Source organism: Columba livia, chromosome 5, assembly GCF_036013475.1.
Source record: "Columba livia isolate bColLiv1 breed racing homer chromosome 5, bColLiv1.pat.W.v2, whole genome shotgun sequence".
Classification (NCBI taxonomy): Eukaryota; Metazoa; Chordata; class Aves; order Columbiformes; family Columbidae; genus Columba; species Columba livia.
Window position 1 is genome coordinate 51,816,772 of NC_088606.1, and position 26,490 is coordinate 51,843,261.

General features: G+C 37.8%; 1 protein-coding gene across 7 annotated transcripts in view; it reads right to left on the bottom strand.

The window, feature by feature from the left end:
* MOB2 (MOB kinase activator 2) overlaps window positions 1-26,490 on the bottom strand; it is a 118,567-nt gene that overhangs the window by 61,094 nt on the left and 30,983 nt on the right. Inside the window, exon 1 of one of the 7 annotated variants that reach the window (XM_021299400.2) lies at window positions 19,937-19,986. The exons of 4 other annotated variants lie outside the window; for them this stretch is intronic. In XM_021299400.2, the coding sequence (XP_021155075.1) occupies window positions 19,937-19,971 (35 nt within the window). In that variant the 5' untranslated portion in view covers window positions 19,972-19,986. Of the gene's footprint in view, window positions 1-92; window positions 1,780-8,704; window positions 8,734-19,936; window positions 19,987-26,490 lie in introns of those variants that run through there. 2 more of the 7 variants (XM_021299412.2, XM_005499228.4) reach the window with 2 other exon arrangements.

Below are 26,490 nucleotides of genomic sequence, written 5' to 3' on the forward strand. Positions count from 1 at the left end.
CACATACCCTGTCACTAGAAGAAAAATAGAGGCTTCCGTTTCATGCGCGTTTAATGATGAAGATTCAAAGGAGGATAGAGGCTCTTTCTTACCCATTCAGCGTGTATGAACCATTCCTCTTGAGTCTCATACTTGCAGATAAGAATCTTAGGAAAAAATCCAGAATGAGGTGGTTTGTCTCTGCTAGATCAAAATCCAGGCACCTGTTTGGTGGTTGTGCTTTTTGTTCACTAGGGGATCTCTTTCCTGTTTCTCTGAGTCATCAGTGAGGAACAATGTGAAAACCGCCACCAGAATCACTTAGCAGGAAGCCCAGAGGAAACTGCCCGAAGCCAAACAAGGGTCTGGAAGTGTAAAATCTCCCCAAAACACCCCTTAACAGAATCCTAAAGCCCACCAAGAAAAAGCAGCAAAAAAATGCATGCAGAAGGAGTTTCTTATAAAATCCCTCAACCGCTCCTTGCATGTGCACGAGTAAGTCTTGTAGAAAGCCGTATTTTATTGGTGAGCTGCTCTTCTTCCAATTAGTCTGAAAGCAGTTTCAGATCTATTCCCTCCTTCTCACGAGCCCTGCTGTGACTGTCACTCAAGTATTCAGCACTGCACTCAGCATAAGGCAGCTAAGTAACAATCCCTAAATAACAAACACTCAGACTATTTTGTATTTTTTTTCTCCTCCTAATACCAAGTTGGAAACTACACATGTGGAAAGAGACACACAATTAGTGGTTAAAAAGGTTTATTTTCTTGTAGAAAGTTAAAAACAGATCTAAAATCACGCTCGAATGCTGCAGAGAAAAATATCCTCTAGCAGTCCAGTCCTGGGCAGGCTGCCCAGCATAAATCACACCATCGCACTGTCCCTGATGCGGCTGTTTTCCTCGCTTTCTGTTCACCCTACCATTCCCTGATAGCTGTGAACTAAACAGCTGCACGGCTTAACGTCTGGACCAGATGGGGGAAATCTACCACACAAAGCAAAAATCACTCTAGATAATTGTTGATCATTTACTGTCTGTGAGTAAACAGACACTGACTCAAGTAATAAATCGTATTAAAAACATTTTTAACAATGTATGTTGAAATGACTGTCACTTGTGGCCTACGTGAAACTACTCTAGGATAATGAGAAAACTGCACGCTAGCCAAATATAAAGATTAATTATTCACTACCTAAACAGAGCAAAGCAACAGGTAGGGTCCCACAGAACTCTGGCCTGAGGACAACACTGTTCTATATTTTAATGGCCCAAATGTGTAAAGACAATGTTCACCAAGCTGAATCTTTGAATTGTTCTTTTGGATTGGTAATCTGAAAATTTAACAGTTATAGAAAACAGCCTAAAATATAGTAGAATTATTTAATTTTTTTCTAGCTGCCTGAGATTACACAGTTAGGTGTAATCACATATACCTGTACAGGGACTGATCAGATCACAAATGCTGAGAGAAAAAAGGGTTACAAGGAATTACAGGCTGAAGAAATCCACAATGTCATACTGCTGATAAAAGGCAACAAGACTGAACGTTACAAATATGCTGCGTCTGCAAGATAGAAAGCATCTGGAGTACCCTGCCCAACCCTTGGCACCCTAGTAGACAGATGTAGAAGAAGCTGGAGCCCAGAATGCACCAAGAAGAATACTATTTATCTCACAAATGAGAAAACTGAGGGAGGAAAACAAGATATCTTTCAAGAATGCACAACACTGCTGTAAAGAGAAAGGAAACAAAATGTTCTTCCTGCTCTAAGCCAGGTTAGTATTATATTTTTCTTGTTTGAGTTTTTTTTTTTTTTTGTTTTTTTTTGTTTTTTTTTTTGGTTTTTTTTTTTTTTTTTTTTTTTGTTTTTTGGTTTGTTGTTGTTGTTTGGTTGTGGTGGTGGTGTTTTGTTGTTTTATTTTATTTTAAATATTACAGAGATTATCTTGCTCCAGAGCTGGGGACTGAGTAGGTGACCTCTATAGGTCTCTCTTATCTATAGCTTTCTATGATTTGCTTCCATTACTAGTTGGAAGAAAGAATGAAAAATAATTAAAATTGTGCTGTGTAACCACACAAGGCAAACTAGCTCAAGCCAAACCAGACTATAGCATGCTTTGGATTTTTTTTCCTCAAAATAAGCTACACTGGCCAGGACTGCAAATAGGTCCAATACATTTCCACCACAGCAGTAGCCGCACTCAATTTTATCATATACATCATGGGAAAGTATTACACTTCATGTTCTTCTCAACCATCAACTCTATGAAGATCCTGCCTATGTGGTGGCTGGCACCCAGGCCAGATTCTCCCAGTTGCTATGGCCAGGCCCTGCTGCCCCTCAGGAGTGAGTGAAGATTTCACTACGGCCACGGAAGAACTAGAAGTCAGGTCCCTGCAGGCAGCTACCTACCAGTGCTGGATAAAGCAGAGACACATTTTTGGAAGTTTATCAAAGAAAACTAGGATGATTTATTTGATTAACAATTTAGAGAAGAAAAAATAGTTAAAGCTAATAAATCAAAACTTGTACAAAAAGATCATTTCTAAATGCTCTGCAAACCCTGAATCAAACAAAAACTTGAACACAGTTTTCTTCTTGGAAGCCAATACTTCTGTAGAGGTGGTCTTAAACTCAGGCTCCGAGTAAATCTGTTATGTCTTCAGTTTTAATTGAAATAAATCACGTCCCACTGAAAAGACGCAGCTGACAGTATAATTAAAGTATATATGACACTATTTTTTTTCAGGTATCTGCTAATTGGCATTGGAAGTGCACCAGCAGTATGGAACACATGAGGTGGTATCTGGTGACTATTATGTAACAGAAAGTGACTACTATGGTAAATTGGAAAATCACCATTTTCATAATTAATTAAAACCAGACCTTACCACAGCTTTTTTAAGCAGCTTTCTGGACGTAAAATGTAAGTGATATACTCATGTATTTTGAGTGTTTTTACCAGCTACTTAATTTTTTTTAAAATAAATTTCAGTATTCTGTTGCTGTAAGCAGCTGCTGTTTTTTTCCAAATTCTACTTCTGTTGAAAGACATCATTGCTTTTTTTTTTTCTTTTTCACTCCTCCATGCTCTTTCAGGGATTACAGCAGCACAAGGGTATGTGTTCTTTAATATCTCCATCTGAAAACTATTATAGGAAACCAGCAACTAAATATAAACTATCCAATCAGAGTCAGGGGCAGCCACATTGATGCTGGGATCCCAAAATGCTATCATGGACAAAATAACTTACCACAGAAACACAGCAAAAGCCTACTTGCCAATACAACTGTTTCAGAAACAATAAATTCCTGCTCCAGAGAAGACTCCTGGAGTTTTGTTTGGTTGGTTAAGAAAGATTAAAAAAAACTTTATTTTTAGTCAACATGAAAATAAAGATGATGAACTCACTAAAGTAGGCAACTCTGTGGTGAAGCAACATGCTATACACATTATCTCCTACAGTATTTACAATTAGCTGCACCTAAAAAAAAAAAAAGAAAATCCTTTTCTCCACTCTCTCCCTACACGTACGCATTCCAGTGAGCACACAAGCTGAATCATCATTACTGTGGTGAAAACACATGGGAGGAGGGAAAACATCTTTACATCTCCTTAAAATCCCCTCTGACACATAAAGCATTCTTACAGCCCGTTTATGTTTTACTCCTTTCCCTAAGCAGAATCCATAAACTTTAGCATGGATTATTTGTTCCCAGGCTAAACACTCATCCAATTACTGCTCTGCTTCTGAGGGGAATTTCAATATGGCCATTTGGCCCAGTTATTTTGGGACGTTAGCTTAAAGTACAGTTCTTCAGATAACAGAAATTAGTATGGATGATTTACCGTTTTCAACTGTTTCCCAGCCACTTTGTGCTTTGAAAACAGTGTTAAAAGAACTGTGTTCCAGCTACTATTAAAAAAAAAAATCTGAACTTAATAAAGGAATGTACAAGTTAAGTAAAAAGCTGGGTACACAAGAGAATAGCTATTCCTCTACTACTTGGAAAGACTTACAGTACACTCAGAGCTTAATTATTCACCCAGGTGGAGTTTTGCATATGAATGAAACATCTTTCTACATCTAAAAAGAAACACTCACTAGCAACCTCAGTTCTCCACATCTGGCCAGGAAAGAGAGGAGACAGTGTGCCCATATGTACCCTATTTTCCAGAGCCATGGCTTTTTCACAAGTGTTGAACTTACTTCTACAGCATTTTGTGTTTTATACATATATCCTCAGCCCATTCCCTCCAATGTTTTTGAAAAATCTATTTTAATTTTTTCCACTATTAAAGAGAACAATTTACTCCCTTTCTTCTGGAAATCACCCACTAACCTAATGCATAACCTTGTTTTCTACTGTCTTGCATCATAACTTAAGGGCTGGTGATGTTAACTCCCAAGATAATCAATGAAACACTGAATCATAAGAAGAAACAAATGTGAGTCTACTTTTCTGGTCTGATTATGCACTTAGAGCACTTTTTATTAGTAAATATATTATACAGGGCACTGAACAGTGGGTCAGTCAGGTTCGCTTCTACTTAACTACTTAGCTAATTCAGGCTTAATTTAAACACTGATATTAGAGAAACAAAGAGCTTACAGGTCAATTCAATCATTGTTGGATAGGGAATGAAAAAGTAAAAGAGGAGAAGAACACAAAAAGTGAGACACAGCTGGAAATAAGTGTTTTCCCCAAATTCTGCTAATGCATTCTGCACATGAAGATAGTGCTGCCTCAGCTTCAGAGCTGAAGGGATTTCTTTGCCAAAGCTGTAAAGAAATCCCATTTCATTAGGGGTTTTGGCTTAGTATCGAAAAGAAGAAAAAACCCTGTGTGGGAAACGCTACAATGGTCGCTATACAAATGAATGCTGTATCACATTCCCTGTATACGAACAAAAAGCCGTAACACGTGATAAGTCTTTGTTTTTTTAAGAGAAGATTTTGTTTTTCTTAAAGAACACAACAGCCAGTCCTGATTTAAGGCAAAGATGAGGGCAGCAATGAAAGGGTTACTGCAAGTATTTCATAATAAGCAAAACAGGACAGTGTTGGAGAAAGTTACAGAACTGAAATAACAGAAAAGCAATCCGCCTGGAAACGGAAAAGGGTGGGTGAGCAGTTTCTACCGGACAAGGGCAAAAGCCAGGGTTTATAAATTTAGAAGAAAATACACACCCACACAAAACTTCAAGTAAGAGGATAGGAGGGGAAAAAAAAAAAACAAAACACACCACCACAAAACAAAACAAAAAAAAAATCAAAACAAAAGAAAAAAACCACCACACCAAAAAAACAAACCCACATGGTTTACAAGGCCTTTATGTAAGTTTTGCCTGATCATTCTTAATGGACATCAGCCCACAGCATAGTACAGGAAGGACCAAGCTTTCAGCGTGTGCCAGACTGGCAGAAACACAAGCCTTTGGCACGCTGTCTGCTCTGATCCCCCACTTTGGGCAGTGTCCTGGAGGCAGGTTTGGAGCAAATGAACATGGACAGATCACTCTTTTGGAAGGGCTGTCCAGAAGAGTCAATATAATGCATTTTTGGTATCAGACTTGACAGTGCTCAACTGCATTATTTTTAACTTAAAGGATTTCTAGGTTTCAAAAACAGAAGCAGCTACACAGAATTTAATAGCTACATTCAGTGTTAAAGAGAGGCCCTTACACAGGGTTAAGAAAGTACTGTGGCAAAATAAATTTTTCAGTGAGTTGCGCTGTTTCACGCAGATAGGCATTGAGACCAGCCACGTGGACAACGGTTATTTATATAACTGTGGTATATGGCTTGTCAAGCATGAAGACCCCTATTCAGATCAGCCCTATCTCAAAGGAAGGCTCAGAAAGAAACATAAATAATAAGAGAAGATTGATGTTCTTGGCAAGAGCAGCAAGCAGGTAATTCAGCACAGGCACTGCCCCTTCAGTCCAAGAACAGGAAATAACTGTATGACTTACCAAATGCCCCACCCAAGAAGTCCCAGTTGGTATAAAAGTCTCTGCTGCAAAATTTAGCTAATGATATAATCCAGAAGTCTGAGAGTATCACAGAGGGAGAAAAGGATAAAAATTTCTGAGCAAGAGACTTTAGCTAAAATTAACTACACGTGATCAGGCACATACGAATCCCTGAAGCCTATAAAATAGGCAGAAAGAAAAAGTAAAAGTTTTCTACTGCACAAGTTCTTTTCTTTTTAATATATATATTTTTTTTTTACCTAAATGGTCTCACAGTGATGTGCTAAAAGTTACAAGCAATTTTTCTACTTAAAAAAAAAAAAAAAAAAAGTACAAAACTAGATTGGTTTTGTTAATAATGAGACAATACCCAGATTCGAATACAGAAAGCTGGTATTCCACAAGTAAAACTTCAGTTTGCTTTAACAAAGGAAAGGAAGGAAAATTCTTTAATTATTAAAAAGGGCTGTAATTTTGGTCAAATACAAAAAAAAGTAAAAGAGATTAAAAACGAGGTATCAGGAAATACAATTGGATAATAAGGGTATAAATTTTATAAGACAGACTGCATGCCGTGTATAGGTTAGCAAGTACAACAGGCAGTAAGGTTGACAACAACTATGTGCTTGGTCATTAAAATATTACCCTCACATGAGGGTAAAGAAAACGCACTTAAGTCCCAAGTTCAGACTGCAGATGGAGATTCTTATTGCCAAATATTATAAATTTAAGAAAATTAGTTACTTAAGAAGATTAACATTTACACCTGAAAAAGACTACAAATCTGCCAGCCAGTAAGTTGTTCTTTTGCAGTTCCTAATTCAGATGGGTCTGAAAAAGCTATGCAGAAATGCTTACTTGGGAAGGGAAACACTGATGAACTCTCTGCAATTCAGTATCCAGTAAAAATCTAAACAAACACACACTTCTGCACCCATGGCATATAGCTGGCGTTCACCAGAGGGATTCTGTGTGGGAAACGGGGCTTCTGAGGGGTGGAAGTGAGGGGATGGGACACAGAAGATTAGCAGAAAAAACAACGTGTAATGCTAAACACATATTACAGGAAGACAACTATAACCAGAAGCTTTAAACTAATCTATCAGTTCCCAACTGGTATGAAAACAGGAAAGAGTGGAAAACTGAACACTTCAGAATGAATTCTGATCATCAAAATTATCATACTGCATTTGTAGAGTCTCTTATCAAGCACACTTTATATGATATACCTTCAGAAATAAGCCAATTAATTGCCTACCTCAAAACAAATAAATACAATATTATTTTTGCAGATTATTCTGTACTTCTAAACTAATGCGCATAATGAAACAGCTTCTCTGAAATGAAGTGCAGAGTGAAAAAAACCCCACATGTGTCAATGGCAAAGGCAGCAACGTAAATCACCTGAATACTGGCTTTTTAGGTGATCCTAAAAAAGCCCTTGCCATATAGGACTTCAGCTGCTGCTCTTCACGTTTTTGCAAGACCCTAAATGCTAAACAAAAAGACATCTTTGTAGACTAATCCCACGCATAACCCTAGTCATCTGTCCTTCAAAGAAAGGCAAGAATACTTCACCCCAGTCAGAGTCTGGACCTCATATGTGAGGACATCAGAACATTAACAAACGTTTATATAGCAAGCACTTTCGGAAATTCTTATAGCGCTTTGGAAAAAAGCCCTCAGTCCCTGCAACCTGCGTCATCTCAGAGATTGTTACAGCCATTAGATTGGAAAAACCCAGGAAGACATGGCTATAAAGTGGAGCAGATAAAAGGAAACGTGGTTTGGAAACAGAATCAAAATCTCACTGCCATTTCTTCCTACACTACCAAGGATAAGACATGCAGGGTACCATCTATACTATGCATTTTCATGGTATTAGCTAAGGCACAGCAGTGAACGTGAAGCAAAAGCCCAGTAAGGCCAGAATACTGGACTTTCAATATCAGATAGCTGGTAGCTATAAATGGTGGACTTCCCAGTACTTAAATGGTTTAAGGCCAGGAATGAATAATGTGGTGCACCTACCAGTTAGCTCACGTCTTCCACTTTGGTATCTCCTTTTCCCAAAGTGTAAAATGGCAATAATGACACTTCAGGAAGCACTTGGACAGTCAGAAAATTAGAAGATACAAAATCTAGGGTTTTACAAGTTGCCAAGCACCAAGTGAGAGAATAACAATTCATGAGCCCTCAGCTCTCAATTCAAACATCATCTCTTATGCTTTGTGCCTCTCAAAATACCTCTCAGATGAGAGAAGTTGCATTTCTTTTCTGAATATCTGCCTTTCATTCTCTCATCTGTGCACACACATACTTTCTCTAAAGATTTTTGGGGAGCTCAGCTTTCAAGGCAAAATTGTAGACAAAGTCTAATTGCTAGATTCTTACGGTATATACTACCATTCTCAAGTCAGAAATTAAAAAACACAAAACAACACACCTATACCTACCACTACATTTCATCCAACCTTTGTACAACCGCCGCCTGGTCACATTTCACAGAATGGTTGGGGTTGGAAGGGACCTCCGGAGATCATCTAGTCCAACCCACCTGCTCAAGCAGGTTCACCAGAGCAGATCGCACAGGAATGTGTCCAGGTGGGTTTTGAATGTCTCCAGAGCAGGAGACTCCACAACCTATCTGGGCAGCCTGTTCCAGTTCTCTATCACCCTCAAAGTAAAGAAGTTATGTAATGGGAAAACCTACAATCCAAGGCAATCCCTAACTCCTCACTTACATAATGTATCCCATGCCTATATGCAGTCTTGTGTCCTGAAAGAGTTCAGTCTAGAAAGCTGATCTTCAATGGCTTCAGAGATGCAGCAATATAGTTCTTCAGTAGCCAACAGGTGATCTGGGAGAACAAAGCAAAATAATCCTATTTTGGAATGAAACATTTTCTTCCTGCCAAAAGATGGAATAACTCAACAATAAAAGCAGAATTTCTAAGCTATAACCAAAATTTTTATCCTTTTACTGTGCCATTACCTAGAAGAAGGACAACTTAAGCGGAACAACTAATCTTGCTGTGAAGACCCAGGTGAGAGGAGAGAACCAGTTTTTGTTTGGAAATTCTGAATCACCAAGAAGTTACTTGGTTTGAATTTGAAAAACTGATAAATTAATGAAGTCACAAAACTTCATAGACAGGTTATAAATGTCTCAAAACCATCATGTTTTTCAGGTGGTATCACACTTTATTTGAAAGGCTCTTGAGTGTTCCTGGAAGATTTTAATCATCATCAGTTTAGCCCCACATACACCCTCATGTGCAATTTTTATGGTCAAGTACTTTTTTTTTTTCCAAGTATATCTAAGGGTACGTATCTCATAGTCCACTCTTTCCTCACAAGTCTCTTATACTAATTTATCCAGCTAACTTAACTTTGTACTTGTGTTATATTTCCCTTCTTTATGGATTCAACCTTTATTTCTTCCAGGTTTTAAAAGGAATTCTAAGACTTACACACTGGGGATTTAACTGTTGGATGCAAGGGTCACAGTCACTGAGTTGTTAGTTTACATTCATGATTCAGAAGAATTAATTCAAAACCCAATCATTAAACCCACTCTAAACAGAATTTTAGATTCCCGACAGATGGCAAAAGAAAGCCTACACAGCAGACTGAGAAGGGGGATCCTCCTTTCATGCTATTCTGGAATACCTACAATTTATCTAATGCTTTATTATTGTTGTTGTTATTATCCACCTTTTTTTTGCTTGGATTTTCAATCCAAGTTCAATGTGATTTTGCTTAAAGTTACTAAGCTACAGTAATAAAAGCAGTCTTGCCTACAGCGCTGTGAACAGAATGCAAGCAAAAACTTAATAATTAGCATACAATTTTCAAAGGTCAATTATCACATCATTAGCCAAGCCATTTACATCTCTGCAATGTGGAGTATTCTCCAATTTTAGATAGTGAAATAGGACAAAAATGGATTAAATTGCTTAGGGTCAAATAGTACAGTGTGTTGCTGAGTAAGAGTTTGAACTCTCCAGTAGCTTGATTAGCTCATAATGGGCCATTTTCACACTATGCCCTTGTCCAGCTGACACCATCTTCTGTCACATCTTTAAAGAGCTAGAACAAGCTTATCTACCAAGAAATATTAACATTCACTTATACTATGAGTAAATCTCATTTCTTTAGCTTAAAAAAAATAAAGGATCAATAAGCAAAAACTGTCTGGCTATATCTTCATAATCACATAATTTTAAAATGAAAGCATAAAGAATAATCAGCATCTATACATGTCATGCCTAGAAGCAAAACCAAAAAAAGATACTAAGACGTGGGACAGCTTGTTCTAAAACTGCTTCTAGTTCAATAATCAAAACTTATATTACACAGTCAGAGCAACTTTGAAGGGTTCTCACCACTGTAATATAAATAAGGGTTTTTTTCTCCTGGACTTTAGCTGCATGGCTCGTATCAAAAAAGATGTATATTAAAGCAACTTTGGGCATGCAATGTCAAGCAACTCAAGTTTTAAAATGCAACAGTTAAAGACTACAGGTCTTAAAGCATCTTTGTTGCACATATGGATTGTAAACCACTTTATCATACTATTCCCTCTAAGAAAATATGACATTTCAAGCTGTGTTTCCTACTAAACACAAAGACACGTCATTTTTATATTGTAAAACTCTGTCATCTTCAGATCCTAAAGTTATGAAAGTGCGCAGCTCTGGATCCACAGCAGATCTCTGCCACCTGAGCAGGCTCAGTTTCAGCACCTTTACAATGGCATTTGCTCTGCCAGCCTAGACAAGCCAGCCTGGCAGAGGAGTGCTGGGTTCAGCTCCAGGTGGTGAAAGAAGGAAATCGCAGAATGGCTGGGGTTGGAAGGGACCTCTGGAGATCATCTAGTCCAACCCACAAACCTCTAATAACTGGAAACATTTCTGTCTCCAGCAGAGCTGCCCTTCCTTCCCCTACCTATCCAGCTTTCTCCTCATCCATAATTTGCACCCATACCCTGTCATTGTATTTAATCTTTATATTGTACTCTCCTTCACATTGATGCTTCAAGCTCCTTTGCCAGTACAGGACCCTTCAGTTTTTCTGACAACCGAAAGGGCCTACGAAGGAGTAGTACAAAGCAAACTCAACTGTGCATGGCTCCATCAGCTTTGACCTGCTTTTGCTCCAACCTGCAATCCTCACCTCTTCTTCTCCCAGCTATTCCAAATTTCTTAAGAAAAATATTTAAAAATGTTAGCAAAGCTCTCAATTTCCAATGAAATTCAGATGTGGGGAGTCATCAAAACAAATACTGAACTGCTGCATTCCCAGAACAGCTGTTTACAGTCATAATGAGAACACCAAATGAGCACCATGCTTTAACCCCCCACCTTGCACACAAACAGCTGAAATCCCATTTCTTAGTTTAAAACTTGGGATAGTTCATCATTCAGAATATAATTTCTTTTCTATTTTTTCCTTCTGAAAACTAATGCAATGAAATATTACATTATATTGATGTATACCACCAGACTCTCCCCATCCTAGTATGATAATGGATTATCCACTTGTTTTAGAAACAAACTCACTACATTGCCATAAAATAAGATAAAACATAGCTCAGAGTAGTCAAAGTTAGAAAGGGATATTATTATATTTTTGCTATTAACCTTTAAAAATATATCCATTTCATCTTTAATTGGTGAAAACCTTTATTCTTTGTAAGTGGTGAAAAATAAAGCCTTTTCAGTTTTCTATGAATCATCACCAGGGCATGAACTAGTTATGGGCCTATACCAGACCTAACACTTCTAATAAAGCTTTGTTGCAGGCTGTCAGCACTTTTATTTTTTTTTAAACAGCTTTTCATTTTCCTAATATGCTGCACTTAAATAACAATAGATACCAACGAATTTGGCTAATCAAGTGAGATGCTTTATCACTACCTTTGAAGTTGTAAGTGCCAAAGAAACAATTATGCAAGCACCTACAAAACACTAAAAATTCAGGGCCAGAGTCCTTGTCTCACCCCGTAAAATGTTTCTGCTTCTTCCAGTTTCCACCATCTCCTAAAGAGTGATAACTCTTTTATACTCATGATCAGATTTAGGGAATGTAACTGAAACACTTGGACATTTGTTAATACAGGTCACCATTTTTTGATTGAAATATTGACTAAGATAATTTCAAGTCCTCATACTACAAAGTTTTCCCCCTTACACACATTAGAATAAAAATTATTTTCAAGGCCATCTTTTCCTTCTCTTACACTCCTGGTACACGTATTTTAGTGCAATCACACAAAACCCAGTTGCTTCTTTTGTGTGTATCACTCACCAGCAACCCTGCTACTGGAGGGAATCCAAGACAGAGATACTTCATCCTATGGGTCAGGCATAAAGCAATAGTGTGCTATAAGAAAAGCATATGCATGTGGTTTTACATGGACGTTTTATGTAAAATTCCACCTTTCACCTGCAGATATATTAGCAAAATCCCATCATTCTTCTCCTCAAAAACTCTACCTCCATGAAAGAGCAACAAGTGCTCAAAGGAAAAGCAACTGTAGTAAGTTTTGACTAAGCATATTAGAAAAGCTTAAGTGTCATAATCTTTAAGCTATGTTTTGTTCTTTTCTGTAGGCAGTGCAAAAAGATTCAGTTTAAAATGTGTTTTCCATATATTTTCTTGTGACAGAAAGGTGAAAAACACTGCCATGAACTCAAACAACTTCTTGAGAAGACAGGATTTTTTTCAAGTCTGGCTCAGAATTATACCAAATCAGTTCTGTGCCCTTTCCTTGTATCTAAAGGGAGATGTGCCCCCTCCATGTTGTCATATCACATGGTACTTCAATTACACACACCACAAGCAAAAAAAGGTTATAAAATTTCTGAAGTTACTGCTGCAAAATTGACAGCAACCTAAAATCCTGGCACTTAGGACAACAAAAGATACACACAATAGGGAAAACTACAACTTTCTTTCAGCAAAGAATCAGTGATGACTCACTTAAACACTGACAAATTACTGAAATGCTTTTTCTGCATGCTACTTCTCTATGAGAGGACTAATTAAAGTCAAGAAAAAGCTTGCAAAAGAAAATAACATGTCACACTCCTCTTAAACTTCACTGCTGTTCAATCCTAAAATGTCTTATAAAAATAAATAAATAAATCCTTAAAGCAGCCACATGTCAGGTAATAAGCTGGCACAGAAATCATGTTATCCACTATTTATTTCTTTCTCTACAGCAAGATGCATTTAAACCTGAAAACTGGTATTTAATTTCGCAACACTATGCAGCTGTACTCCGTGTTATGGAGTTTGAAATAAGTACTGGAGCTGGAGAACCATTTAACCTACACTTCCCACAATTACAGACTCCAATGGTAGCTGTGTCCAAAGCCTCTGAAATAATTACTGTCCTCACTAATACACTGTAAGTGATGATATATCAAGTCATCTAGAAGGAAACGACAAGACAAACCTTCCAGCAGTAAAGATGTTACTATAGAAGGATCTGCTTTTTCCATTACAATAAGTTTATAAAATTAATATAGTTTTAAATTTGGAGTTATTGATCAACATGTAAATTAGAATTTCTAGACCAAGACTTCTGTTGGTAAGATACAAGGTCTGTAATAACATTAGGTCAACAGTCTCATTTACCAAACAAGTACAGTTAGGAACTTGAAAATTACTGTTACTTTATTGAAATGAACCTAATTCCAAGCCTGCACCTGCACTCATAGCTATCATGCCCTCATTACCCCATTAAGCTTCAATCAAACCATAAACTATCTGCAGTGATCTCACCAAGAAGCCTGCCAGTGCATGTACCTGATAAAGCAACGACTCCGGAAATCTCCTCTCTTACCCAGAAAATACCTTCTGCCACTTCTCAGTTCTAGTAGGCCAGTGAGTGCTGCCACTTAACACACACTCCACTTCCAAGGTCAGTAATAAGAAATGTACCACCACCTTCACATGGGAAATACAGTAAACATTTGAGGATAATCTTACTTTTTCGTTTTTCAGAAGCATTAAAGGAAAATAGCTCAGTTATGCATGGAGTCTAACTTTCTCTAGTATCCATGTCTTCTGAGAGCATTCTTTAGATGATAATGGCCCTGAAGTATTGTGAAGAGTCACTTACTGTGTGGATTGAAAAGCTCACTAATAGGAAGGAGCTGCTTCATGACCACATTCTTTGAAATATCCTGAGAAATGAAAACTTACCTCATTTAACTTAATACTTACAGGAGAGCACACAAAGCAAAACCATTTACCATTATCTGGCTGGTTATCTTTAAAAACACAAAACAGGTGACACAAAGAATTTTCACTGTAAGGTTTCTCCAGAGGTCTAAGAAACTCTTAAAGGAAGAAAAGATGGGTGGTGTGATTAGCTGACATTCTCATTCTGAGAAGAGTACAAAGACCATGCCACCCTCATAACCCAGAAAGGAAGAATATTGTTCTCCAGTATTATAACACTTATTAAAGCACACTGAAGGAATAAAATATCTCAACTTGCTGGCTTTACTACATAAGAAAAATCATTGACGGCAGCATAGCCCACTCATAACATCATCTGAGCTGACTGCAACAGACCCCAACCAAACACCACACTGAAGTAACACACAGCTTTGAGACACCTCAAGTACAGCAGCATCAAGGTGAAATTTAAGACCAGCTGGCACCATTCTAGCTTTCCATAAACCTTTTCTATTTCAAAATCCCTAGTATGCCAAGAGCTACAAATTTAAGCTCTCCTTCCTACAAGGTAAAGAGATCTGAATCACTCAGATGAACCCCTGTAACCAACAACTAATATGTCCTCACATATCTAAAGCAGTAAGTGGAGGGGTCTTATGCCCCAGAGGAAGAGCTGCACACCTCTGAGCACAGCACAGAGACTCTCCTTATCTGCCCCTCATCCTTGGTAGTGCTGTGACCTGCTGAGCAGTGATGTTAACTGAGCAGCTCCCCTCCTCCAGCCCTCCTATGTCTCAGACACTTCCTGTCTCCACTGGCATTTATTTTCAGCCCTCAAGATTCCTTTCTATATGTTCCAGGAACCCTCTAGCCATCCTTCGTCCAGATGGCAGACTTCAGTTGAAGGGAACAGGGTCTTGAAGAGTCTTTTCTTGGACTGCTTCTCAGCAGCCTGCTGGAACTTTGAGTCTTGCACAGACAAGGCTCTGTTGCACTGCAAAAGCCCTTCAATCCCTCTCCACAGTTTTTCTCAATGCCCTCTTTGTCTTCAAACAAATTTGTCTTAAACCTTTTAACAGCCTCTGCTTTCCAGTGGCATGCTTTATACAATCTATTCCCCACAAAGCTGCAGAAAGCCAATAAAAGGGCAAAGGAAAAGGGTCTTAATGCAACGACAGCCAGAGCCTCAGTTTTCACTATGTACAAAACAGATGCTGTTTTGAGAAGCAAATGCAGAAGAAAAAGGTAGGTGATAGGTTTCAGTCTTGTTGATCCCTGTCATCTACAAGAGGCTTCTGAAACATGACAGAAACACAGTAGTTTACATACGCAAATTCAAACGGGACCATCACCCTACCATGGACTATTTTCAAACTATGACTCCCCCACATAACTAGTCTTTCTGAAAGATCACAGTGTTACCACCAACACTGTAAGTTCACATGCAAGCTTCATAGAATGACTTCGATGTGTCTTACTTGCAAAAGTCAAAGTTTTACCAAAGTAAATAGAAAAATGAAAAAAAAAAAAAAGTTGTTTCCAACTGAAGCTTCACTGAACAATGGTTTCATAAGTTTTAGTAGGATTTATTCAGGATTCCTTTAACTCTATTCATATCAAAGGCATTGGCATTACTAGATTTTTTTTATATATATAAATGAAACAATATTTCCAAGACCCAGGAGGGTTTAAATATAAAACAAAGCTGAATGTCTCAGAGTAGAATATACTTAAGCATAAACTATTCTGAAATCAAATGCAGTAAAGCAAGGCCAGTTCCTCATTTAAAGACTAGTGCTGTCAAGAAGATTCCAATGTAGCTCTTGGCTAGAAAGAATTATTTAGGAAATAAACCACAAGAGAAAGAACAAGTTGCAGAATTTCAGTAAAACCCAACTGGGGTAGAAAAGGAAAAGTTACAGAGAAGCTGCAGCAGAACAGAAAATTTACCAGTTTCAGGTAGAACCTTAAAGATCCAGCATCTCAAAGGAAATGATCAGAACAGTGAAGTGATGGGACAATTAAGCAGAACATGGCCTTGTCCTTTGAATGTTAAAAAAAAAAAAAAAAAAAAAAAAAGCATCCTCCTTGGTGGGAAAAGCAACAAAATCTAGAAACAATGTTATACACTGCAATACCACTACTTGTGATGGTGGTTTTTTTCAGTCAAATTATTGTTCATTAGGTTTACCATTGGTTTTAGAAAGTTAGTCAACTAGCTCCTTCTGTCTTTTATCATTCACATTTGCCATAACACTGCCTGTGAGAGGATCTCTTCAGTCTCATTTGAACCAAAAAAATCATACAAGAAATACCTTGAAGAAAATTCATCACTCCTTTATGGGGCAGTTTGAAAACTAAATGCTATAAATAAGCCATATTTTATACCCTCGCCAGATTTTTATCATGTATACTGTATTTTTACATTCCTTAACATTAGAAACCAACCTTTTTCAGAGAGATGCATAAAAGATTCATAACTAATTTCAAATCATTCAAACCATTTTCAAGTATCTCCTTTTATTTATGGGGTGCAATCTGTTTGCTTGTTAGGGTAACTGCACAATTATACCCATGGCTCCTCCCAGAAACATTTGGAATTGTCTGAGATTTATCTACACTTATGAAATGTCCACTGTGTGATTTACAGTAATGTACTGTGTGGTAGCTGTAGCTGATGAACTGGTTTTAAGTTCCTGTTTTATCTTCTCTCTTCTTCAGTTTCTCAACAGATTAAAAAAGGTATAGCTTCATCAGAACTTATTTAACTTCCATTTATACATCCACAACCAAAGGCTACCTACTACAAGAACATCACCTAATTTCATGAACTGAAAATCTGAAACATAAATTATGTTATTTAAAACTGAAATCAGTTACAGATCACCTACAAGGCTTAGCTACTATGAGCTAGTCAATAAAACATAGGTGGAGTGAACCAAGTACTAAAATAAGAGAAAATTAAGCCCATCAGACATAAGTGGAAGAAGTAAACCACCCCCTTATGATTTGAGACACTCATCCCCTTACCACTGGAAAGACGGACTCTCTTTACTTAAGTCAACCAGACACTTAGATGAAAGCTAGAGACTTGTAAGGGTTGTTCACTGAAAGCAGAGTGAAATACAGCAAGTACGGTGTGAGACGTTTGGCCTCTAATCTGAAGCCATGCCCCCCTATAATACCCTTGGCACTGAGGTTTCCTACTTACCTTTCCCTGGATGGCTCCCTAGCCAACAGGTGCTTGAAAAACTTTCTAGAGGTATGAGAGTATGGAACAGAGAGGAGAAAAAAAAAATAGGATAATACTTTCAAAACACACACAATTAGTCACTCTTTGAATAAAACCTAGAAAAAACACAGAATATAAGTACACAAACAAGGCCAAGGGAGCAAACTGAGCGCAAGTGGAAAAGACAATGATTGCAGCAGTACCTGAAAAGACAATAATCTATCAGGATACACTAACAGAGCAAAAGAACAAATAAGAATGAACGTGTATTATGATTAATGGAGATCACAACTGTTTTATCTGCTAAATTCTACATGTTGTTGTTTTTAAAGTAGGATGGGAAGTGCACATGCTTGGTGTAGCAGTTACAGCTAAGCTGTAGACGACTTAGGGGTGAGCGAACAGAGAAAAAGTTTTGCACTGACTATTTCTGACAGAGTAGAGGGAAATACAAGAGTTTGCTGCATTGGAACTTAAGCATTACTTCCACATACCTGTCTTCAATTCCAGTTTTAAGCCAAAATCAGTCTAGCACTTAATGGGGAATGAACATTCTCCTTGCATCACAGCAAAGAGTGTGAATTCAGCACAAACAGCCCTAATAGCAATTGTACCACAGTCCAGGACAAAAGCACATTAAGAGCAGGAACAAACCAGTGAACTTCATATTGCAAGTCTCCCAGTTTTATGAGCATCTAGGTCTGCCAGCAACATGAAAAACAATGCAAGATAATCATATGGAAGATGGGACAGTAATCCTGTAGAGTAGTAAATTTGAAAAAAGCAGATGCTGAAGCCACAGGCAGATTTGTTATAGACAGCATCTGTCTACCCAGTCATGACATTTTCCACTATTACCCTAAAAACTCACTGTGTCACGCTTCTCTCTTTGTAAGCTGCACAGGGATTTTTTGCACTGATTTGAAGTTAATAAATGGCTACACTGCATTTCTTTCACATTCTACTCTGAAAATAGGACTTGCAGAGAAAAGGGATCATAAGGGAATCCAGCTAAATAGTCATCAACTGCCTGTTCTGTTCCCTAAGAGTGGTTAGGCTACACTTAGCCCCTTTCCATGTGTATTCCCTGAAAGCATCTGGTTTGTTTAAACAAAGCAACTATGATCTTTTGGCTAATAAGTGCTAAGAAAATCTTTGCTCTAAGACAACCATATTCTGTTATCAACACATAAATGCCTCTGAATTGTCTGCTGAGGGTATTTTTATCAATAGGACATTGGCCTGTGTAGTAGAAAAAAAAAAAAAATTACCTCTAGTAAACATACCCTCAGTATCCTTAGGTTTATTATCTCCACTCACCCTGAAACTCGCTGTCAAAATCACTGTTTCTGTAAAGCTGTGTGGGAAATGAGTAATTCTTTATCCAACTCTATAGACAGTCATTGGAGTTTAGAACTGACTGTCATAGAAGCACACACTGTTACAAAACTTAAGGATTATGCAAAAGCTTCCATCTATAATATTTTAAAGTAATTGATAACTGCTATTGCTTTCATAAAAGAAAGGTATTTTTTGCTAGTGCTAGGAAACAGAAGGGGTGGAGTACTTTGAGAGTCCTTTGAAACTGGACATACATGTTGGCAGAAACAGTGGAAGGGAAGGGCAAGAATTCTTGCCCATACACAACCACACATCCGTAAGATCTGGGCAAAAAACCCCACACGATTTCAAGCTCACTACAACACCCTACTCATATTACTTTATTTTCTTTGCAAGTCAAATATCTATTCAAAGGTTGTGGTTTAGAAATCTAACCTAAAATTAAATCAGTAGTAGCCAGTCTGTGCAGAGAGGATCTTAGCTCATTGTAATTATGTATAAAGAACAACTGCTTTTTATTGCATTTGCCATATGCCATTTTCTGTGCCTACAACTGCAGAGGACCATCAGATGGGGGGCTGTAACATTAGAAAGGGAGAAAGTGGATTTCTGATATGCAGTTTCTGTTCCAAGTTCTTAAGGTCCTAATTGTTAACCTAGGGAGACTCCTGAACTACAAAATGAAAAATCGTAACGAATTTCTTATCTTTTGCTTACCAGCACACCACCTGCAAAGCAATAACACAAATAATTTCCTTTGAGGAAATGTTTCGCAGCCTTCAACTGCAACTCCTCAAGTCAAGCACAAAGTGACAACATAAATCCTGAAGAAAGTACTAATAAAATCTCTTGGTCTAAACATATTGCGAGTAACATAGGAGTTTATTGAAGAAAGGTGAGAGGGAAAGGGTACTTGTAAAGAGTCCTCAGTAAACTGCTTCTATCCTCAAGTTTTGTTTCATACAAAGAGACATGGCCAATATATATTACTAACATTTGTTACCATCAGAAAAGGCTAGCTTGAGGCAGAAAAGATGCACAGGAAAGACACTGAAGACTTTGGTTTCTCCTTCCCTGCTGCTACCCTCCCCCCCCCATCTGGTTCTTCTTCCCCCTCTCCAGCTAAGCTTTTTCCCAGTTTCTGTCTGCACAGTACCAGCTCATGTCCATACATGTCTGTGCTAGTTAATGTATAAAATTGTCTTACCAGCAGCAGCACAGCGAGCAGATGATGAATTCCATTCCAATAAAATTAACAGCAGGGTATTTCCAACAAAATGGCAACAGAGTAAAACACAGTTCGGATACTCAAAGAAATGGGGGAAGCCCAAGATAAATGATTACTGAAACATGGCCTAAAATACTGGTAGCACTTTTCCAGAATTCAGCAAGATACAACTTCTGGCAGGCAGAGTGAAAAGCAGAAGAGTTATCTTCTAGAGAAAGGGCATACATAGCTCATTCTTGAAGAGACAGCTGTGCAAAAGAAAGGAAAATGCTTTCTGCCTTTCTTTTATGTATCAGAATAGCTGTTATCTAAAGTTTCCTCCTCTTCTTTTAGGGTAGAACTGCTTAAAAAAAAAATAAAAACACTCCTCCCAATAAGAGAAGACTTAGCAAGTATTTTCATAATGCTTTTCTCTATCTAGTTCTGCCTATCTTTCCAGTCAGTTTGGAAGCACAGAAAGAGTAATTCCAAAAAAAATAAATAAGTAATGAGAACTATTTTTTCCAATCCTTCCTCTCCTCTTTTACAACATTAATTGCAGTGACTCAGACATATTAGAGTCCAAAATATCTGTTGAGTCTGTTATTTGTTGGGGTTTGTTTGTTTTGTTGTTTTTTTTTTTCTAAAACCCGCACACTTCCTTGAAAAGCATTGAAATGGTCGTTTTATACCTGTTTAAAGAGATTTCATAAACTCCATTCATCTTTCTGCTTATCAGCGTAGAGGGAAAAAAATCCCAGCTGCAGAGAATTAAAGCTCCACCTTGTGGAAGATGCGTACAATACACAAATAAGCTCCAGAGAGAAAAGGACTTCAAACAGAGCTTACCATTAATATAACATGTTTAACGCTACACTTTGTCATCAGTCATACAGTAAGATAGCCCCTTAAATGCATTCTACCCCAGCAGAAAAACAAGCAGTGAAGGATCACAAGTAAAATGAAATACTGGTTTTATTTTGTGGCAATAGTCATCCTGCACTGAACCAGCAGAGAGCACCTGCAGCAGTCCAGAGCAGGTCTTGCTTTCTGCATGTTTGCTGGCTCCTGCATGCTGGACTTCATTCTATTTGTAAGCAGGAAAACAGGGAATCACACACAGATTTACGTGGCCAAGGGGCAGACAACCAAAGAATATAGAAACTCTGCCATTTAGATAACTGACTAATAGAACTTCATCTTCTGATAATTTTATAAGGGTATGCTGAAGTCTATTCACAGTCCTCCAGCCACCTATTACAAACAAACTCAATGTCTGCATTCAACCATTCCTAAAAGATTGTATTGAGAACAGCATGGCACAACTGGATGCTGTGACTGTGCATCTAGTGGACTTCAAAATAAACTTGAACCATTACTGCCCTCTACTGAAAGAAGAGCCTGCCCATTAAAATTGCAGCAACTTCTACACCATTCTGTTTTTTGGTTTAATTTATGAGACTTTTTTTCCCTTCTTCTCTGTACACCTTTACAATACTCAGGGTTATGCTTTATCATGTTTTTTTCCCCACTTCTTCCCCATGAGGGCTACAAATGCAGACAGCTTTCATCAAAGGCATCAAGGTAAGTTTACATACTATTAATACCATGCCAGCACATATAAACTCCAGAAATCAGAGTTGCTGCACTAAAGCACTGCAGACACAGTTCATGTCTTTAGCAAGGTTACAGCAGATTAAAAAAAAACCAAACAAACAAAAAAAAAAAACACACAAAAAAACCAGAAAGCAAGGTGTTAAAAATAAACCTAGAAAAATGAATTTAAAATTTTCCTTCATCATCTGCAGTACACCAATGAGATGAGATGTTCTTTTGTAGTAAACCCAAGATACTTAAATGTATATCCATATTGATTCAATACTTTGAATTAATAAATATGCCATAATTAGTAATTGATTTCTAACAGTAATCTCATTACTTTCTCCAATATAAACCTTGTAATGTTTCTGTTCTCAATCTGTTGCTCCACTTTGATATTTTCATAACAACCTGAAAGTCTGAATAACTCAAGGGCTGAAATACTGTACAAAATCTGGAAGTGGCATACTTTTAGCAACATAATTTGGCTGAACGATATGTTGGCTTGGAACATTAAGGAGCACAAAGTTTGACCCGGTTGAACACAAGGTCTCTGAACTTGTAGAAAAGATGTAAACATGCCACTCACAGTAAAGTACATCACTTCAGAAGCACTTCAGTTTGCTGATGCCCAGGAGCTGGAGAGCCTGTATCTCAGCCTCAAATGCCCAACTGGCAGCAGCCACCGTAAGATTTCCAAAGTCCCTGTGAGGACACCGCATGCACTTCAGAGGCTGACTCCATCCCCTCAAAATCATCCAGCACACTCCAACCTCAGCACAGCACACCAGCCTCCCCACCCACTGCCCACACCGTGTGGGGCTGGACACAAGGCAGTGACCCTCCTGTCAAATACAGCAATCTGGAGTCCACTCTCAGTGTCACTTTTCAGCAATGATCATATTAGGGAAAAAAAATGACGAGCAATTACTCAACCAGCCAGGAGAAGACGGCTTGATCTGTTGCTGCAGGGTACCCTTCAAATCTGTTTCTTAGAGTGCATGTTAAACTCCACATGTTAAAAGCTGTGCTTGTTTTAAATAACACTGAATATTTTATTCTTCCTGTTCCCTAAGCTATACCAGCTTGAACTCTGAATGACTTCTCACTTCACACAATGCTTCTGTGGGAAGGGTAGACTTTTTCTTCTAAAGAAAATAATTGAATACATCCCATGTTGTTCAATGCAGATCCTGGCTGCCCCTTTTAATATATATAAAAAAAAAAAAAAAGGCAGGAGCCTTTTACTGCAAGAAAAATGTTCACAGCCCCTATGAAGTCCTCTGTACTTTTCATGGTTGGTGGCTGCTACCCAAAAAAAAAAGTCTAGATACAGCAGAATAAAACATTGAATTTATTAATAGATTTTAAAACCAATAGAAGAGATTAAATATACCCCAGTACATAATCTGAACCAATTTGCCTCACCTTTTTACACTGTGGTCTTTGAGATGAAACTATTGAGTCTTCATAAGAAAAAAAAAAAAAAAAAAAACCTCTAGCAGTCTTTATTCCAAAATCTAGAAGCATATCTTAATTTTTATAGTTCATGAAGCAAGACCCAAATCGCTGATAACAAAAACAATATGTATGGATGGGAGGCCAAAAGCCCGTTTGTGTATTAACAACCACAAAGTAAAGACCTTAAAAAAATGACATGCCAAAGCAAAAATATGTGTCATCACTGGCATGTGAAAATGCCCTGCTTAAATTAAGCTTTGGTAATTCTTCATTAAATCAAAGCTTTAGTCTAAAAATGACATCTAATACATAAAAGTTTCAAAACCACAGTTCTCACTCTGACCCTCATATGAACTTGTCCAAAAGGCCAGACATCTTGAACTACCATTTTTTACTGAATAATCTCCTTTTCCCCTCCTGCCTTGCTTCAGCTGTGCTTGTGTGCAAATATCAAATATAGCATCTTGCTTTGGATTAATTTACTTGCAGCACTAATCACTGTGTTCATGAATAGACAGACCACATTTCACTTATGGAAAGGTAATCCTAATTGCCACAGAACTGAAGGAACACACTGAAGCTGAGAAAAGCAGCACTTTTTTTTTTGAGGAAAGGCTGTATACAGCACTTTAAAACACAGATGCAGCCAAATTGTTCCTGCAACAGTAGAAGCAACAACACAGCTAGCCTAGTCCAAGTCAGTCTTGTTGAGATAAAACTGCATCATGTTTCTAGCAATTTCTTCCTTAGAAATCAAAAGCGTCACAGATAGATTCTCTCTCTGCAAGCCCTGAGTGCTGCCACATGCTTTGTCACTGCAGCAGTATCTTTCTGCTTGGCAGCTTCACCATGCTTTATCACTCTTTCACTTCAGCTGCCATATGCTCCATTTCTTTGGCTGGGAGAAATTGTGCCTGCTGAACCACTTAGTCTGCAAGCCTAAGAAAAGCATCCGTTGCATGAAAGGGCTAGCAGGAACTGACTTTTTTTTTTTTTAATCCACAATTTTGATTAGATTTATCATCCTACAAAATAAAAATTCATTAAATTACAAAGATCCCCCAAGGAACCACTGGAGCAACCTGCCCATCAACAGAGGCATATTCTAAATCCACTTCTCAGCACATCCTCTTCATCATGAATAGTTAAAACAGGAAAACTTCAGAAAAATATGGATGGACTCAGGCTGCCCGGCTATACAGAGAACTACACCCAAATGGTACGATTACAAGAAGAATATTTTGGGCAGATCATTCACCCAGAATACAAGAACTGGGCAGAAATTTTGGAACCACAAGAAGTTCATGCCAATTTCACCTTACAATAATAAACCAAAATAGAAATCACAACCCATAGAGACTGAGGGTATGGAGCAAAATGCATCAGTTTGCCATAATGATGCACTCTGAGAGCAATACACATCCCATGACCTTTAATCCATGTAGGCCTCTTCTGTATGTTTACAAGGAAGTCAGGTTCAAAGCATGGACTGCAATGACAGATTACATGAGCCTCACTGACAATTCTACGTGTTACATCAGTTTAATGTATTTAGTAACCAAAGACATCAAAAAATTTTGTTGTCAGCATCCTGCGGGTACGCTTATGGTGTCTGCAGCTCTCAAGTACAAAACAAGGAGGAAAATGTGAACCATACACCATTCCAGCAAAGGAGGTTAAACAGTTAAAAAAAACCCCAAACCCTTGTTTATAATACTATGGCAAAATTTGACCACTACAATTTAAAACACCAAATCAGAATGGGCTTCTTAAAGAAAACTATCTGGAGAAAATAGTAAATAGTAGTTTCAGTCACTTCCCTGGAAAGTAATATTGATGCAATAAATAGAAATTATAATAAAGTAATGGAAAGTATTTCTGAACTTACTACTGATATATGGAGGTATAGAAAGAAACCATTTTTCTCCCTAATTAGCACACTCACTCTCTGTGACCTTTGAGATATTTTTTATGGATACTGAGAAGACTGACATATTCTGGAACGTCGTCCTTGCCCAATGCTAGAGAAGAATTGTAACACATGAAGTTGAACAGGCAGATTAGTCCATATTTTGAACTTTCACATCTACATAGATGAAATAACTAAAACCTTAAAGCCAACCAAAGAAGAACTAATTGATAGTAAACTTAGTTTTCACCCCTGTTAGAGCCTGGAAGGGTCAACTCCTGAATGAGTCTCTTAAAGGATATCTATGTTTTGGTTCTCTAGGTAAAACTGTTGAGAAAGACATCAATACACACGCAAAAAAGTAAGCATATGTGGCCTGCAATGAACACAAACAACAAACTTAAAACGTCCAGTCTTTTAATGCACTTGAAATACCTAAGCATTGTTTTGAATGCACATTTATATTAATTATTTCCTGCTTTATCTACAGTGTTGCAGGCAAGGAAGCATCTGGACTCTGGAAATTCAGCTTCTCCCTGCTGCTTTTCCTCCTAATGTTACATGATGGACCAGCTTTTATACTGTGACTGCCATCCTTGTCTTTGGGCTCTGCTTTTAAAGAGTTTTCTGTTTTTTTAGTTTTGGTTTGCTTTGGTTTTTGTTGTTGCTTTTTTTGGTTTTGCCTTTTTTTTTTTTTCTTTTTACAGTAACCTAGAATACAAGAACAGTATCTCATCATAAAATCTTTCATGTCTAGCTAATGTGCAATGTCAGCATTATATCCTTAACAGAGAATGACCTAATCCACCTTATTCTGCATTGAAAGTAAAGGACTCCTCAGTTATCTTCAAACATGTGACGTCAAACATACTGGAGTTATCAGAGGTAAACACACACGCTTTGGGTTTCTGGGAACCAGTACTGTTCTAGTTTGCCTGGTTTTATACAGGATATCCACACCTGCAGTACAGCACAATGACAGGAAAATCAAGCTGATTTTCAGAAGGTATTCATTTCTCTGATAAGAAACACCCAGAAGCAACAAGCCATTTTCACTTATGCTTCCCCTCCCCCCAACATGACTACGGTGTATTTGATTCTGTACATTTCATATGAGTGATCATGACCAGTCCAAAAACCAAAAGTCAGTGTCAGACAGCAAGGCTGAGCTAATTAAACCCAGCATGCTGTACTGTTTCTGAAAAGCTCTCTCACTGACCAGCAGACCAGCACTGTAATACTTCTTAACCATAAATATAAAAAAGCACTTTCTAAAACCTGTGTTTTCCAAAGGACTTTCCTGCTATGTATTATGGTAGAAAAGCACAGCCTCAAAAACAGGGACGTCAAAGGCAGAAAAGAAATAGCCTGCATTTCTCCTTACAGCTTAAATAAATGTCTCATATACTGGCCTCAAAAAATATAACCCTTCAACCTATAGTAAAGTTCATTGAGGTCCCAGACCTTAATTAAAAACATCATATAAGCAAACTTAAAAGTTGAAAAAGAAACTAACACTGTAAGTTGAGTAAACAGAAAAACACTCACAAAAGCCACTGTAAAGATATTGCAAAACAAAATACTG